This window comes from Cavia porcellus, unplaced genomic scaffold (genome assembly GCF_034190915.1).
Source record: "Cavia porcellus strain 051 isolate PalLab524CR breed Dunkin Hartley unplaced genomic scaffold, mCavPor4.1 scaffold_5, whole genome shotgun sequence".
Lineage (NCBI taxonomy): Eukaryota > Metazoa > Chordata > Mammalia > Rodentia > Caviidae > Cavia > Cavia porcellus.
Window position 1 is genome coordinate 11,430,502 of NW_026947488.1, and position 12,753 is coordinate 11,443,254.

The window sequence follows — 12,753 nt, forward strand, 5'->3', positions numbered from 1 at the left end:
CCCTCCCCTCCCCTCCCCTCCCCTCCCCTCCCCTCCCCCGCCCGCCGGCCCGCCCCGCCCCCGCGGCCGGCCGCGCTGTCCCCGCCTCCCCGCCCCCTGCGGCTGCAACAGGTGCCTCCCGGAGCAGGAAGCTCGCGCCGCCGCCGCCGCTCAGCTCCGGGCGCGTCAGGACCCGCTCGCTGCGCCAGGCGCGCCACCCCGGGCCGGCGTGCGTCCGTCCCCACGAGGAACGCCACCGGCGGCCGCTCGGGGGCCCGCTCGGCCCAGCGCCCCGCCGCCGTCGCCACCCTCCCCGCGAGACCCGCGGGCCCAGTGGCGTCTGTCCGTCCTCTGGCCCAGCGCCCCCTCCCCGTGCGCGCGCCATGGACGCCCCAGGCGCCGAGCCCGGGGGCAGCCCCCAGGACGAGTTCGACTTCTCCATCCTGTTCGACTATGACTATGTGAATCCTTTCGAAGGTCGGTGGGGGCGCCTCGCGCCTGGCTCCCAAGCCGGGGCGGGGGCGCGGGCCGGCGAGGGGGCGCAGGGCCCCACTCCGCCCCGCAGGCCACCTTCCTGGGGGCCTGGGGCGGGACAGGGCCTCCCTGCCCAGGTGAGAGCCGGGGAGGCGGCGCCAGGGGGCGGTAGGCCCGCGCTTGCCTCCTCGGGGTCAGTGTCCAGTTACCTGTGAGTTCTAGAGTGGCAGGTCCCGGCTCTGCTGGCCCCGTGCCGGGGACTGGGCCGGGGAGTGGGCCGTTAGGGGGAGTGGAAGTGACTACTGTACTTGCCTTCGGAGGGAGGAGGGGAGGCTGGCAGAGAATGGAGCCAGCAGACAGGGTGGATGCGCGAAGCGTGGGGGAGAGCTCCTCCCTCCAGCCCCTCGGTGACACAGCTGCCCCTGCGCCTCTCATGCGCTGGTGTTTGGGGACTTTCTGCTGTGAAACTAAGGAAGAGGCTGCGCGAGTCTCATGCTTGGGTGGTTTGGCTTGGTGTGATGGGGCCAGCCCATTTCCTCTCTGGGCTCTGCTGCTGCCTCCACCAGTCAGCCCGGAGGGGACTGGTCTGAGCTTTGCTAAGTGATCGACACACAACACCCCGTCAGGATGGGGAGGTTGCGGAGAGCTGGAGTGGGCACCGCGGAAGGCACAGCAGCTTCTGCCCAAACTCCGCCGTCTGTGCCTTCACCTGCCCCAGCGCGAAGCTCCCGTGGCGTTTCACGTGTTTCACAGAAGCACTGGTCAGAGGGAGGAGGGGGAGGACCTGTGCACAGCCTCTCTATTTTTCTGGTTAGCAGGTTGTCTTGGAAAAACAAAAACCCCAACCAGGCTTCCTGATTTTGACAGCCCAGCCCAGCAGATGCCTGGGGTGGCCTGAGGCTGAGCCTGCTGTCACTTTCCAGATGCCTCCAGGCTTGCTGCATCTGGGAGGCTTGGGGCTGGGGGGAGGAGCTTGTGTTGGCTGGCTGTGCAGGAGGCCTGTTAGAGACAAGAGGTGGTTTCCCAGGACCGCTGTGTCAGATAGCTGACTGGAGATAGTTTAACCTTCTTATCCTTAGCGTGCTCCCTGGCTGTCTTTGGTGAGGGACCGGCTTTGACTTTGAGCATCACCTTCATTGGGATCCCTGGAGATGGCAATTAGTAATAAGTTTGTATTTTGGCTGGAGATGGAAATAATTACCCAGCAAAAGAGATCCGTGTTCTAAAATTGCAATCTGGAGAACATCCTTTGCTTTGAAAAGATACAATTAAGAATCTGCAAATGATCCAGGCCAACATCAATGGTCTTTCTTCTGTTCATTAAGATTAAAATCAGATTTTGCAGAGAATTAATACCTGCACCCCTCCCGGGTTCATAGTGAGCTTTTTCTTTCTTTCTTTCTTTTCTTTTTTTTTTTTTTTTTGAGAGGTGTGGGTGGAGGGTAAGGATTTCCGGGGAAATAGTTTCCAAGCCAGATTTGGTGGGAGGTATTTTTGATAGTTTTTCTTGGCAAGTGATGCTTGGTAGCTACCAGATGGGTATCTTAATGACCACAATGAAAGCCTAGGAATATTTTTTTATAATTTTATTTTTTGGAGCAGTTTCAGATTTATCTTCTGTGAAGATAACACAGGAAGTTCCCATATAGCCAGGACCATTTCCTTGTATTATGAACATCTTACATTAGTATAGTGCTTTCATTTGTTACAGCTAATGAACCAAAATGACATATTAGTACTACCTAGGGTCTATACTTTTTCAAAGTCAGAATCTTATTCTTTTTTTTTTTTCTGTCCTTGACGTTTCTGAAGGGTACCGGTTAGGTATATTGAGGACTGTCCTTCATGTGGGATTTTCTGATGTTTTTCTCATGATAGCGACATGGCTGTGGGTCTTTGGGAGGAAGAGCACAAAGGTAACGTGCCTTCCTTATCACATCACATCAAGGGTACATACTGTCGGTGTGATCTGTTACTGTGTGTGTTGACCTTGGCCACCTGGCCAAGGACATGTTCGTTGGGTTTCTTTACTGTGCTCCTTCCCGTTATGCTCTTTGGAAGGAAGTTGCCCTGTGGGCCTTCCATTTAAGGAGTGGGGAATTATGCTCCAGAATCTGTTAGTAAAATGAGGGCTCTTTGCCTTCCTTGGCTTTTGCTAACATCATGACAGCTCACAGAGTTGCTGTGCTCTGTGGCCACACCCAGTGGCGAGATAAAGGCCAGCGATGGACCCCGGGGAGTCCCACCCTGCTGAAGCACACAGAGGTGGCATGGAAGCAGAACCAGACCTGCCATGGGATCATCTCGCAGTAGCTTGGCAAAGCCCCTCCTGTCGCTGATTCTCCTGTGCTGTCGTCAAAGGCAATTTAAAATGTCACTTTATTCTTTGTGGACCTATTTCTGTATTGGATTGGATGAACGGGTTGCCTGATTTTGAAGCCTCCTTGGTATGAACCCCTCGTGCTCACTGTGTGTTATTTTCTTGTGGCAGTGACATCCGTTTCGTGATGCAGTATCTGTGATTCTTTTCAGCAATAGCTGAGTGATGTCGGTCTGCAGTGGCCTTGGTGTGCATTCAGCTTGAGGGTTTTTCTTCTGTGCTCAGAACAAGTTATGCACTGTGAGGACACGGTTTTCTACGGTGATGACCAAGTCCCCAGTGGATACGTCGGGCTCTGTGGCTTTCTCGTGGGCCTGTTACACTTTCTATTTCTACTGGAGTCATTTTGGGTAACCCATGTCTTTCTAAGAAATTATCTATTTCATCTATCTTGGTTTTTAAATTGATTTGCCTACAGATGTGCAAGAAGTACACTGTGTTTTTCTAGCAGAGGAGACAGCTACGTACCTGTGGCAGAGCAGGGACAGGGCTGTGAGCGTCCTGGCTGGCATTGGCCCCATCGAGGAGGAAGATGAGCCGCTCTCAGCAGGCAGCATGCAGATTAGGTTCCCCTGTGCATGCTTGGCATTCGCTGAATCCCGGTTCCTGCCTCTCTCAACCTGCAATACCTTGAAAGGGAAAGGCGTGTTTTGGGACTCCCAGGTCACTCCGCAAGTGCCACATCGCCTGGGTCCTGTGTGGGAGACATACTGGGGGCTCACTTTGGGTCTGCCTGGTGAGCTACAGCATATGGCACCAGCTCTGACCTTTCCGAAGGGCAGACATACTCCTGCTCACAGATTGCTGTTTTGTAGTCTTTCCTGTGATCCTGGAGACTGTTAGGGCCTCAGTCCTTTGAGAAGTTGAAAGCCACAGATGCTGCACACTCACACATGTACACATACGCACACACCCTAAGGGAGCGTACATGAACCCCACGTGTGTGTACATGGCATGTACACGCCCCCCCACTGTGTATCACCACCCACTCATTTTATGCCCTTTCCGAGGGAGCTGCAGACCCTCTGAGCCAGCTCCCCCACACTGCTGCACGGCAATTTAAGAACACCTGTTCTACCCCGTTCTTTCAGCACACACACTGAATGCTGGTTTTGTGTCAGGCCCTGTGGGTATGGAGATAAATGAGATATGGTCCCTGCCCTTGCCTGGCCCCAGGTCAGTATGGGACAAAACCTGGCAGACAAATAAGGACAAATGAGCTGCTGTGATACAGTTCCTATTTTTTTGTGTGTGCTTACTAAAAATAGGGCTCTACATTAAGTGAGCGGGTTTGCTGAACACATGTGACATTCAGAGACACTGCCGTCTGTGTTGAGTTAAGGACAGGCCTTAATGAGCCTGCTTTGGACAAATAACGTCTCCAGGTGCAGCTGGAGAGGTGAAAGGCGGGCTAGATTGAGCAGGCCTTGTCGGGGAGGCACAGGAAGTGGGGGTAAAGTGGCCTCATCATTCTTCGTGTGACACTCTAGCTGCCAAATTACAGGCCCTCTGCCCTTTTGGTGGCCTTAGATTTGATGGAGAGTGGAGGCTCTTCCAACCTCAAAGCAGTGTCATTCAGAGGGGTTCCCAAGGCGCTCTAGCTCTATGCAGTGGGGGACTGATGAATGGCTGAACCCTGACCATGTGTTAGAACCTGTGGGTCCTTGAGGTCAGGCTCGTGGCTGAGGCCTTATCTGAGAGTGGCAGGCAGCCTGGAGCCTTGGCGCTTGGGTGCTTTTTGGTTTTTTTTTTTTTTTGGTCTTTTTCCTTTTTATCGGTACCGGGGATCTAACTCACGACTGCCTGCTTTCAAGGCAGGTGCTTATGCCGCTGAGCTAAACCTCCAGCCCCGTTCTCCTTCTTGTTTTGGTTTTTTTTTTTTTTTTTTTTGGTCTGCTAAGTCCTTGTCCCCAGCACTACGGCTCACAGCCAAAATGTGCCCTCCTTGAAGCGTCGGGTGCCGGCGGTGTCTGATGCGCCCGCGTACAGTAGAGTGTGTGCGCGCTCACCACTTACAAATGATCTGTCGTAACTTTCACTGTGCAGTGCTGCTCTCCTAGTGAGATGTTACTCACAGAACTTCCACCAAAAATGGAAATAAAAAACAGCACACTCATGGGGACTGTACTGTTCCATCCTTCCTCCTCCACCCCAGATGGTCCTGGACACTTTCTGAATCCCTGTTCCCTCCGGTGCTGGAGGCTGTTGACTCAGCAAGTCAGAGCGTCAGGGCTAAAGTCAGGTAATCCTGGCTTGGTCTGCGGCTACTGTTGCTTTCTACCTGGTGGCGTGGGCTGTAAGCAAAGGGACCTGATATACAGCAAACCTGTGACGAAAGGTTGCCAAATAAATGAACGAAGGTGGCATAGTTCTTTACTAGTGGTATACTGGAGGACATACAATTTTTGTGTTCTCATCTGTGAACTGGGCTGGCAGTGTCTGTGCCCCGCAGCTGGGGCAGGGGTGAGGTTCTGGGGAGGTGGTGTGATTCACACACAAGCAGCTTGTGAACACGGGATGTTGGTAGCTATGGTTGTGGGCTCTGAGAAATTTAGCTCTCCTGAATTCTCCAGGGCCCTGGCCATTGGAGGCGAGTCTCTGCCTTGTTCCTGGGTAAATCCCTCAAAGCAGGTGGACCGGGAAATGACAGAGGCTGCTGGGTTTGGATCCTCCCTGGAGAGCCCTCTGCCTCAGGCACCTGTTCAGTCCTCACGTTGTGGACTGATGTCCCCCAGCCTCTGCCCTGGAAGCTGGCTGGCTGCACAATCTTCCTCAGTTGTCCAGACCCTGTGGCTTCTTCGCTCAGTGATGCAGGCCCTCTCCCCATGGGGTTACACCCTGCCCCCCGAGACTGTCTCAGCCAGAGTCAGGCAGGAAAAGCTCTAAGGATGCGGCACCCGGGTACAGCGCAGCTTCCTCCTCAGCGGGGACTTCCTCCCTCCCCACAGAACCAGGCGCACACAGTCTGGCCAGGATCGTTCCCTGGCTGGGCCAGCTCAGTGTTTCATTATTTTAATGAAACTGAACTCAGGGGTTAAGGCGAGACCTAAGCCCCTGGACTCTTCTAGGGTGGGCCGGGGGCTGTCTGCTTCCATATTTGGAGCACAGCCTGGTGCAGGTTCCCCAGAGCAAGAGGAACTACCTTTGACTTTTTCCCTGAACCTTTTCCAAAATATGCAGAAGTCGAGATAATGGTACCGTGTAATTAACTCCCACTGGTCCACCCTCAGCTGTGACGATTGTCGCCATAAATCTTGTTCTGTGTCTCCAACCCCAACCTCCTCTCCCTGCCTTCTCTCATTTACTTAACTATAATTGCAGGTGTCATAATATTTTATTAATAAACAGGTTACTAGGTATATCTAGAGATAGGGACTCAGGAAAAACACAGCTGCCCCTTAGTATCTCCAGGGGACTGGTGCCAGCTCCTCCATCCTCAGAGGCTCACGGCCTTTACATGAAATGGAATAGCATTTGCATGGAACCTACGCCATCCTCCTGTGCATTTTAAATAATTTCTTAAAATACCTAGTACAATGCAAATGCTGCACGTAGTTATACGTGTTGCTTAAGGAATAACCATGAGGAAAAACCGTGCCTGTTGGGGTTCACTCGATAGCTTTTTCCCCTGAATATTTCTGAACAGTGGATGGTTGTTTGCTGCTTGTCTCAAAAGTGTCTTTTCGTAGTTGGTTTGTTTGAACCAAGGTCTAAACGCGATCCTCACATGGTAACTGTTTGACCTGAGGACTGCGCCTTTTATTCTACAAGAATCTTCTTCCCATGGTTTTTCTGCTATTTGTTGACACCACAAGGTCATATTTTCTTGTGCCAGTTGTATCCCTCCGATTTCTCTTAGGTTGTTCCTCTTCTCTTGCAGACTGGCATCTAGTTGTGAAGCTTGACAGTTTTGCTGTGTTCCTTTTGCGAAAGCCCTGTACCAAGGGCAGACTCTAAGTTCCGAGCGGGATGGATGGATCTGATTTCCCTGAGTTGGCATTTGGGACCCTCCCATTTTCTCATCTGAGGATTTGGGAAAGCGCCTTTTTTCGGCTGAGCCTGTTTTAGTTAATAAAATGCTTTTCTCCAAGCCAGTCCTGCCCATGTGAATTTTAATTGAGCCACGCTTGGGTGAGTTTTCAGAAGGCAAGAAAGTGGCCTGCAAAGCTCAGGATTTACAAAGGCCCTTATCAAAACAGACCTGCTTGGGCATGCCTGCAAAGCGGGAATGTTAAATTTGGGGGTGGGTTGGGGCGGGGGGACCCTGCAAGTTTGAAACACCAGAAACAGTTATTTTTAAGATGAAGGAAAGGAGCTGTGTACCTGTGTTTTCCTAAGGAGCAGGGCTGCAGCTCTGAAATCGACACCGGTGACATCCCCGTGCTGCCCCAGAGTGGCAGGACTGTCTTAAGGACCAGGGCCGGCAGGCCGCTGATCAGTGTGCTTCCCTCCGGGAACATGGCAGCCCAATGAAAGCTGTTGGGAGAAAATATAAATAAAGAATCTGCCGGTCAATAAGGTATTACTTTTACATCTCTGTCCCTGGCCGAGGGTTGTGTGGGCCCTGCTGTCTCCAAGGGGAAGTTTCCACTTGCATTTTCAGTTGGCTGCAGGGCGGGTGGAAGCCTGCTTTTCAGGCTGTGCCTGGGGAGTGGGAGGTGAGGGGTGCAGGTCCTGGGGTGGGTGGAGAGAGGGTTTGGGTGGTGAACTCAGCTGTGGGAGGACGACATGTGATGAGCGTGCTGACCCCTGGCCACGTCCCACAGGGCAGGTGGGCTTGGCCTCGGAGAGCCCTGTGTCTGCAGGGAGAGTATCTGGAGTCTATTTCTGGTTAATTCCTCTGCCCGGCTCTTTCCTTCTTCTTTGGCGAGGAAGCCAGCCCTCTCTGTGGTGCGCTGTGCTCCCCGTCACAGACTTCTCTTAAATCCTGGCCGTGAGCTCTGGCTTCTTTAAAAATAGAAAGCAATAGCAGAGTGATTGTATAAAGAAATTTAGGTGCATTCATACGCTGTAAAACTCTTGCCATGAACAAGAAATGACTCTCTCATGCCGTGGGTGAATCTCAGACATCACGTTACGTGAAAGAAGTGAGACATGCCCACCCTGTGTGGTTTGTCTGTGTGCCCTGAGTACGGTGAGCGGGCCAGGCCCGTGGTGTCTCCCTAGTGAGTTCCTGGCCAGGTGGATCACGGGGGAGGCCTGGGGTGGGGCAGGGAAGCCGAGCAGCTTGAGTGCAGTGTACGTAAAAAGCACGAGATGTCTGTTCATCGATTACATTTTATTGCATGCGAGTGATCCCTCAGTTTGATCCTAGCTTTGCCTCGGACTGTTTTGGGGACTTTGGAAGTTTCTTTGCACCCAAGCCTCAGTTTCCCCTTCTGTAACAGAAGCATTAGGAGCACCTGCCTCCCAGGCTGTCAGCTGCAGAGAGACAGGAAAAGACACAAGGGCTCCCGGTGCAGCCAGCATCGGCCCTCGGAATGACTGCACACAGGGAAATCTCTGGAATTCTTGTAGGCTGGAGGCTCTGAAATGGCTTTAAAGCAGCCAGAGCCTGTTCCTTCTGTCCAGAGTGGAGGCAGGAGATGAGAGCTGGATCCCAGTGCCCTCATCCAGAAGACAGCCGTGGGGCCTGCCGGTTGCAGCTTCTCCGTTCCGCTCCAAAGCGGGACGGGTGCACCTGTGGGTGTCTTGCCAGCCGCCAGTCTCGAGGGCTGTGTTGCTTGCGGATTGTCCCTGTCGTCTGGCCTCGTGGCAGTCTGCCTGGGCGGCGCTGCCGAGCCCCCTCTAGCTGTCTGGGGAAGGCAGACGGCAGTCTTCGCTGGCACAAGGTGAGGAAAGACTGTTGCTCTTCAGGCGGCCTTTCCGCGGGGTTCCGCCTGATGAGCCAGGACGATGAAGTCCTCTCTGTCCCTTCTGGCATTTGTAGGCCTGAGGAGTCTGGGTGGAATTTCTCGACTTTCAGTCTGTGTGAGCCACCTCTCAATGGAGGGTGTGACAGCTGGCTGTCCGTCTTATTAATGTGCATGACTCATCGATGGGGAATCCAGTTACTGTCCTGTGTGTATGGCGGCAGGGGCGGTAGGCACTTGGGGGCTCCTAGGAACACTGGCCCAGTGTCACATTCATGACCTGCAGGCCGTTGGAGGCATTTGGAAGTGTTTTTTTTTTCCTGTAGTTTGTGCGGGGTGCAAACTGGCCAAATGGGAAATCCGTCCTCTGTTGTGTGAACCCTGATGTGCAGACAGCTAAGAGCGTCACGTCACTTGGGTAGGCGGTGGGATCCTTCCCTGCACCTTCCCCACTCTCCTCCGGCTGCAGGTCTGCAGTGCCAGGCTTTGGCATCCTAAGCACTGCCATGGCAACAGACTGTGATGTCTCAGAGCCAGGGCCAGGGACTCAGCAGCTTGGGGCATGAGCTCAGTGAGCCGTGGGTCAGTTGGGGCACGTCGGGCAGGGATGGGGTGGCTCTGTGGCCCCTGCGTTAGCCTAGGAGGCTTCTCGCCTCCAAGGCACCCTCTGGCTCCTTTCTTCCAAGTCATTCAAGCCCCAGAACTCCATTGTACATGACCCTGTACCAAAAAAGCGCCAGGGCCTCCTGCAGCTTCCCTAGTGGGGTTTCTGTTTTGGTCAGTCCATTCTGCTTCCTGAAAATCCCACAGCCCGGCCGACAGGCTGTTCCCCTGCCCTTCCTTTTTTGGGAAGCTGTGTGTTAACTGATGCAGGGCACCGAGTGGCTGCTTCAGACGGGGCTTGCAGGATGGACTCTGGTGGGGACCATCATGTAGCCTGAGGGGGATTTTTTAACTAACCCTTGGCTCATTCGAAGGGACTTCGAGCAGAGCACCACAGGAGGACTCAGTGTCTCCTGCTGTCAGGGGCTGCTGCCTGCGGGGTGATGTTCCGGGGTGAGCCTCATTTCTCAGGGCTGGGGTTACGTTGTCACCTCCCAGAAACTAGCCTCTTTCATGCGAAGTGGGGGGTGGGGGAGGACTGGTTAGGGGTGGAGTGGAAGACCAGGCTACCTGGGCCTCTGCCACTTGGAATCTTCGTGACCTAGAGCAAGTTACTCATCCTGTCTGAGCTGCGTTTGTAAAAGGAGACTGCGTTACCTGCTGCGCAGGATTCTTCTGGAAGAAACATGCTAGTATGTGTTAGAGGCAGGTAGTGGCTGCTGGTGTAAAATGGCGAATAGCCTGGCGCTTGGCAGTTATCCCTTCTGTTGTGGCTCACCAGGTCACTAGTACTTGAGTGTGATTTCATCCATCCAGGGCGCCTGGGGCAGGGTCCAAAGTGGGGCTGGGGAGGGTGCTGAGTGGGTGCCGGAGGCCACCCTCACCTCCCCTTCACTCTTCAGACTCAGCAGAATCTGCCCTGGAAAAGAGAATTTCTGAAATGCTGACCCGTTCATTTTATTTTTATAACAATTTCTTCCTTTTTTTTCTTTTAAAAATGATTTTGATAGGGTTGGGAGCTCGTGGTTGCCATGTGTTCAAGTCATTAAAAACAACAACCATAGCAGGGAAAGGGTAGCATTTTTACTTAAAAGAGCCTTCTTTCCACGACAGACTCCCAGAGGACCCCATGTCTTGAGTGTTTATCCTGTAGGGTTTGGGCTTTGCCAGGATGGGGGAAGATGTCAGGTGGTGTCATGCTCCATGTCACCCACAAGGATGTGGGGTGATCCCAGGCTCTACAGCAGCAGCGGAGGGTGGGGCCGGGGTCTCCAGTGCTTGACACTCAAGGCCCTGAATGCAGAACTTTTGTGTGGGGGTCGTGGCCCCCCCCATAGTCTTGTCCTGCAGTTTTGGGGAGTTGCTGGGGATTTTCCCAGACACTCATGGGTGCCTAGATAATGGGGTGGTATACTGGGTTACCTGTCCTCTGGGGCGGACAGTAGCAATCTCCCTTTGGGACCAGCTTAGATACAAGACCTGGGACCGTGACCATCCGCTGAGGCGATGTGCCTTGCAGGAGATAGTCCTGACGGCCACAGCGGGTGAGGGGCGGGGATGCCACTGCGCCCCTGCCAATGGGCAGAGGCCAGGGATGCTGCTGGACCCCATCAGAGCCCCCACTCCAGCACGAGATGGAGAACGTCTGAGCAAAGCGTTGGTGCACGGGACTGCTAAGTTCAAACTGGGGAGCTCTCAGTGAGTTAATCTACTTCTCCGTAAAACCCCGCATTGGGCTTCAGAAAGCACGTGGTGTAGAGGGAGGCAGGCAGGGAGGCTCTGGAGCAGAGAGCTGCCTGGGCCAGCCTGGGGAGTAGGGGGACCCGCAGGATGAGGTGGCACAGTTGGGCAAAGGGAACTTGGGAGCAGAGGAAGTGACTTGTGAGCAGGAGGACCCAGAGCAGCCTCCAGCCTCCTCATCCCTGGGGTGCCGGCCCTCCCGGGCAGGTGGCCCACTGCCAGTGCACGGCGCACACGCACGTGGCGGCAGCTGCTTTTCTCCTGGCGCTGCCCCCTCTCGGGCACCAGCAGGCTGGTGTCTCAGTGATGTGCTGCTGTGTCTTTAACACACCTCCCCCACCTCCAGGGCTTGGCACTGGGAGGCCCTGAGGTCACATCTTGGTAGAGGTGCTTCACAGTTGACAGAACTCACCCAGCTCTGCCCCTCCCTCCGTGTGTGTTCAGCCTCCTTAGGAGATGAGCACTGGGCGTGGCGCTGCCTGCCTGTAACCCCAGCACTTCGGAGGCAGGAGAGCCGCAGGTTCGAGGCCAGCCTGGGTAGCTCTGTGACTCAGCAAGACCCTGTCTCCAGATAACAGATAAAAAGCGCTGGGCATACAGCTTAGCACTAGGGCCCTGGGTTCAATACCCGGTACAAAAACCAACAGAAGAATTTCAGAGGGACAGTCAGCTGGAGCTCAGAGACTTGGCCTCCCACCATTTGCTTGAGTTTTAGTAACTTTTCTTTTGATTATGGTTTTACCTTATAGGGGCTGGGGATTTAGCTCAGCGGCATAAGCATCTGCCTTGCAAGCAGGCGGTCTTGAGTTCGATCCCTGGTACCGATAAAAAGTTAAAAAAAAAAAAAAAAGGACACATGTTTTTACCTTACCTTCTGTTTGTGGAGGTGAAACTGATCTTCTATTTGTGGTACTGGTGTAAAGGTTCCTTTTAAATTAAAATACGTGAGCGAATTTAAATAGAAATATTGAATAAATACTATTTACTGGTGGTGCAGGGCAGAGCAGAGATCACAAAAGTAGAAAGAAAAGCGAGATGGTTTTGGATCCCTGCTGAGAAAATTTGGTGTCTTTGAGGTGCACCTAATTTCTGCAGACAGCAGCCGAGTGGGCTGTGGAGGGTTGTCACCAAAGTGGAAAAGCACCTCTGCCACTTAAATATTCTAATGATGCGCTGTGTGTCAGATACCTGGAGGACAGAGAGATCAGTGATCATTAATTACCTTCATGGTCCCTGCTTGCTGTTAAACATTCATAGGCGCGGGGAGAGGAAAGAAAAGCAGAAAATTAGCCGTGTGGGCTAATTAAAGGCAGTGTGAAGGCTTCTTAGCTGTTTCTTAGTGTTTTTGCTCAAAAACTTTTGGTGCTTGCAAGGCAGGGAATTCTTAGGATAGCGTCAGATTTGATGCCCGTCTTTCCCCAGATTAAAAATCCATGCCCTGCTACCTACCGGGAGGGTGTGTGCGCTGCACTTGTGAGTGTGAGTGTGTGTGTGAGTGTGAGTGTGAGTGTGTGAGTGTGAGTGTGAGTGTGTGAGGGCGGGTTTGCACTGTGTCACAGGAACTGCATGCAGACCTTGCATACTCTGGCTACAAAAAGCAAAGGTGTCAGAGCCAGAAGCAACCGAGGAGACGGCTTTGGTTTCGCACTGTTCTGTTATAAATGGAGGGTGGAGGCACGGGTGGGTGGGGACTTTTCCAGAGTGGCACAGCTAGTTAGAGGCAGA

The 12,753-nt window shown here is 53.5% G+C and overlaps 1 protein-coding gene across 5 annotated transcripts in view; it reads left to right on the forward strand.

Annotated features, from left to right (window-relative positions):
* The window catches only part of Nfatc2 (nuclear factor of activated T cells 2), a 123,812-nt gene that overhangs the window by 13,518 nt on the left and 97,541 nt on the right, over positions 1–12,753 (forward strand). For 2 of the 5 annotated variants that reach the window (XM_063248151.1, XM_063248150.1), the window contains exon 1: positions 111–456. The exons of 2 other annotated variants lie outside the window; for them this stretch is intronic. In XM_063248151.1, the coding sequence (XP_063104221.1) occupies positions 363–456 (94 nt within the window). In that variant the 5' untranslated portion in view covers positions 111–362. Of the gene's footprint in view, positions 1–110; positions 457–12,753 lie in introns of those variants that run through there. One more of the 5 variants, XM_063248153.1, reaches the window with a different exon arrangement.